The sequence below is a fragment of the Chionomys nivalis genome, chromosome 14 (assembly GCF_950005125.1).
Source record: "Chionomys nivalis chromosome 14, mChiNiv1.1, whole genome shotgun sequence".
In the NCBI taxonomy this organism is placed as follows: Eukaryota; Metazoa; Chordata; class Mammalia; order Rodentia; family Cricetidae; genus Chionomys; species Chionomys nivalis.
Window position 1 is genome coordinate 11,537,631 of NC_080099.1, and position 4,710 is coordinate 11,542,340.

The 4,710-nt window shown below is 44.4% G+C and overlaps 1 protein-coding gene across 1 annotated transcript; it reads right to left on the minus strand.

The window, feature by feature from the left end:
• Positions 1–3,699: 3,699 nt before the first annotated feature.
• Positions 3,700–4,318, minus strand: LOC130887017 (60S ribosomal protein L9-like). Its single transcript, XM_057789276.1, has one exon. The coding sequence runs from the start codon at positions 4,300–4,302 to the stop codon at positions 3,724–3,726; it is 579 nt and encodes a 192-aa protein (XP_057645259.1). The 5' UTR covers positions 4,303–4,318; the 3' UTR covers positions 3,700–3,723.
• Between the last annotated feature and the right edge of the window lie 392 nt (positions 4,319–4,710).

Below are 4,710 nucleotides of genomic sequence, written 5' to 3' on the forward strand. Positions count from 1 at the left end.
ACATGTAGATCCCTTATGGAACAAAATTGCATTCAATTAAATTATCTCAAAGGTAACGCTTATTGAGTAACACGACCTTAATTGGTTCTTATTATCATTAATCATAACTATCAGACACAGATGCACCTCCTTAGATTACTGTAGGCAGAGACTGCACATTCATTTCCCAGCCTTCCAGACCCGAATAATCACACAGAAACTGTATTAATTCCAACACTGCTTAGCCAATGTTTCATCCATATTTCTAGGTAGTTTTATATCTTAAATTAACCCATTTCTATTAATCTGTGTATCACTATAAAGCTGTGGCCCACTGGTAAGGTTCCAGTCGGCATGTCCTGCTCCTTTGGCAGCTACATGGCATCTCTGTGACTCCATCTACTCTCTCTATCTCTGTTTTGATTTCCTGCCTAACTTTGCTCTGCTAAGCCATTGGCCAAAGCAACTTCTTTATTAGCCAATGGTAATAAAACATATTCACAGCATACAAAGGGGCATTCAACATCAGATTACCACCCCTGGTTTCCTGAGTTCCTACCTATCTTATAAAAACTGCTGCCATTCATGGTAATAGACTCCCCAAGATGGCAAGACTAGGACAAACACAGACCCACATGGTAAATGTGCCCTGTGTACCACACTGAAACATTCTCCACTTCCAGGCTCAGCTAGACCATTCCACTCAATTCTTGTGGTATCTGGCTTTCTGAGCAGTGACCATGGAGCCAGCTAAGATAGCATAATGGCCTCACATTCCACCTGTAAATGGAAGATGAGGGCTGTGTGATAATAGGCTCAATTCCTGTTCCATGAACGACTCACAAAACTGAAAATATGGTATATAGCCAGAGCATGTACCAACTGATGCATATGCCTCTTCAGTACTCTTTGTGGAGGAATAGACAGCTAGCAGCACACTTCATTGTCTAAATATTCCTTTGTCTTGCTTTCCATTTTTCTTGACCATCATATGCTTGTCCTTACACCTTAAAAACGTAAAATCAACACATTAATCTAAACAATTGTCCTAGAATAAAAAAAAAAAAGAGGTGGCCCTTCCCATGTAGGACATTGCACACAGTGTCCAGGGCAGCACCATAGGGAGGAAGAGAGAGAGAATCTTTACAGCTCTTAGTGCTTCATGGAGCAGGGGCTCTTGCCTGGCTTGCATCAGACTTGTACATAAACAAGAAAGGTTTCCATCTTGTTAAAAACCATTAAGGGTTTAGGATTGTTCTAAAACAGCTGATTTAGCCTGAACACACAAGAAGACGGGTATGCACTTTATTAATTTTTAAATTTCCTTATTTATTTTATGTGTATAAGTATTTTGCCTGTGTGTATTTCTGTATACCACTTGCCTTTCTGGTTTCTGAGGTGACCAGAAGAGGGTATGGGATCCTCTGGAAATGGAGTTGTGGATGACTGTGAGTCACCGTGTGTTCTGGGAATAGAACCTGTGTCCTCTGGAAGAGTAGCCAGTGCTCTTAACCACTGAGTAAAGTCTCCAGATCAGGTGTATATTTATTATGAAGAATGTGTAAAACCCAAGAATTGAAAGAAAAATACATACATACATACATACATACATACATACATACATACATACATACATGTGTGTGATGGGACTAAAGTGATGGTTTGGTCGCTAAGAGCATATGTTACTCTTTCAAAAGACCTAGGTGTGGTTCCTAATACCTACATCCATTAACTCCAGTTCCAAGGGATTCAACAGTGTCTTCTGGTCTCTGAGAGCACCAAGCATACATGTGCACACACAGGCAAAACACTTATACACCAAAAAATTAAAATAAATACATCTAAATGTTTTTGGTTTTTTTTTTTTTTTTTTACTGTATAGGTAATGAAAAATCACCTAGTTTGTAGGCAAATTCATCTGGAGAATGTTCCGTGCCTCAGTCCTTGGTCCTCTGTGCCCATCACTAAACATCTCTGAGCATCTGGTTTTCTATCTGTTAAAATGAGGATGGAAATAACCATTGCAAGCTGATTATGAGGATGAGAGAATGCTTACAGCAATCCAGCGCACGGGCTGGCAGGCCCCGGTGCTCAGTGAACAAGCACCAAGTCTCATTAGTTCACAGATTCACACGATGAGTAACATCAGAGGCGGGGTCAGAGCCCGGTTTTCCAAAGGTGAGCCCAAAGTGGCCCCTACGGTGCCCTTTGTTTCCCCCGGTGCTGCTTTGTGCTGCTGCCAAACAACCACCTGTTCATCATAAAGGAGCCCTTGTTAGGTTCCCGAGACCAGGCCGCAAACCTCTTGTGAACGCTCCGCCGGCTCATTTTATAAAGGCTGGGATTAAATCTTGGGCACAGCTAAAATGATATGGAACAAATTCTGTTGTCACAAAATTTTGCTGTACTTGGAATAAAGGTGACGAAGAGGTCACAGACAGAAAAAGAAGAAGAAAGGTACTTCAGAAATTAGGGTTTTTTGGGGGGCGGGGTGGGGAGGGCTCCAATAACTGGCTTTAAATCTTGCCTGGGTCTCACTGCGCCCTCTGGTGACCGCGAGTTGAATTGGGTTTGTTTGTTCCTAGACTTTGGAGGAGGGATGAGAATTCTCATGCAGGATGGAGCGTGGTAACCTTTCCTGGTGAAAGATGCCAGGAAACAGCTTTCCATCCACCGGCTCCATAAGGAGAATCAGGGCGGAGCCTGCACAGTGCAAGGGCAAAGGCTAACCCCAGCACGCTCTACCTAGAAGGGTCTCCCCGAAAAGGTGTGCAGGTATAGAAAAGAGGGCCCTAGGCAGGCAGGGATATAGAAATGGATACAAATGAGAGGAAATGGAGGCAGAGGAAAGATACGACATCTTTCCTGGCTGCAGAACTTTGGTTACATTAAGACCCCTGTAGGCCACTCATCTTCAGAAGATACTGAGGACCAACCTTCACCAGGCCTGCTGTAGACAATACCACCCACTGTTGCCAGGCTGCTGAGGCACACTTTCGTCTTCATCTAGTTCTGTCAAAGAGGTGAGCAGACTAGTCTGCAGGGCAAAGGACATGGTACAGGTGAGGGCAGCCTAAAACCCTGTAGCCACTGCCCTGATGTGTGAGCCCCCTGCAGAAGCTCACTTGTGTAGTCCGGAGACAAGGTGACACTTTTAAAGAATTTTGAAACAAAAAAACAAACACTGAATTAAGCCAAATTAAGTAGCTTGTGTTGTAGGAATTCTTGGAGTCTCTTCTTTTTGCTTTATTTTTAATTTTATGGGTATGTTTGACCCATATATGTATTTGTGGGCCGTGTGCTTGCCTGTTGCCTGTGGAGGCCAGAAGAAGCTGTAAGAGGCCCTGAAACTGGGGTTACTAACAATTGTGAGCCACCCTGTGGGTCCTGGGAACCGAACCTGGATCCTCTGTAAGAGCAAAAGTGCTCTTTACCGCTGAGCCAGCAACTACTCCTGGAATTCTTGGAGCCATCGGAGTCGGTACAGGGGTGTAGGAGGTGTAGGCTGCGTTTCCAAATTTGCTCTCACTATTGCCTACTGTTTACAGAATTTCTTACGAGATGTGGCCCAAGAGCCACTCAAAGTGTGTGTTTAACCAGAGTGTTAATTCCCATGACTGTAACGAAACACCCGGGTATTCAACTTAGACATTTTTTTTTCAATACAAGTCTTTTATTGTCCCAAAAGACACCCCAAATCGTATTAAAATTCCGGAGCTTGTTTCTGGGACTGGTACCTTAGGTCTACTCATCAGCCTGCTGCACTGTTCCCTTTTCAGACACATAGATACCATCCAAAATCTTCCTGATATCATTGTTCTTAACTGTTGTGGCCTGCTGTATCAGAGCCGCCGAGTTTGAAACAAGTTCAATATCATTTCCTTCAAGGATTAATTCATCCTTCTGGGCTTGAGAGACAGAACAAGCAACGCCTGTCCTCATCCAAACCCTGCGGATGTATTTTTCACCCAAGAAATTTCGGATTTCAACCAAAGACCCATTCTCCAGAATAACAACGTTGATGGGGAAGTGAGCATACACGGACCTCATCTTGTAGCGGAAGCCCAGTGTAACACCCTTGATCATGTTTTGAACGTGGCTGCAGATGGTTCTGACGGTGGCCAGTTCCTTCCTGTTGCCCCACCATTTGTCAACCCGGAGCCTCTTCTTCTTCTTCCCAAGAAGGCTCAGCTCTACATTGATGTGATTGAAGTCCCTCCGGAGGGTTCCTCTGGGGCCCTTCACAATGACTGTGCGCCCCTTCAGAGTGATGTCCACATTTTCTGGAATGTCGACCGTCTGATTGCTGAGAATGGTCTTCATTCTCGCAGTAGATGGGGCAAAGCTCAACTTAGACATTTTAAAACATTTATTTGGACAGTTTGGGAATCTCTAGTCCATAATTACTGTGCCCCAGTGTTTCAAGTCTATGGCAACATCATGACATCATTTGTGAAAGAACAAAGCTGCTCACCTCATGACCAGGAGGTGAAGAAGAGTGTGAGTTCTTGGATCCCATAATCCCTTCAGTCCCAGTAAATCAAGGAGCTTTCTGCTAAGTCTCCCCCTCCCAAAATTTCCACCATCCCCTAGTGATGTCATCTGGAGCAGGGCCTTTAAGTGTGTTAGGACCCTTAGGAGGCTTTCACACTACAGCCACTTGTTTCCTGGAGGTCCTGCCAGTAGAGGGGGCTCTCGTGGTAGGAAGAACACTGGCTCCCTCCCTTGGGA

Coding starts and splice junctions, on each gene's coding strand:
- LOC130887017 (XM_057789276.1), bottom strand. CDS start 4,302: ATGAAGACCATTCTCAGCAATCAGACGGTCGACATTCCAGAAAATGTG.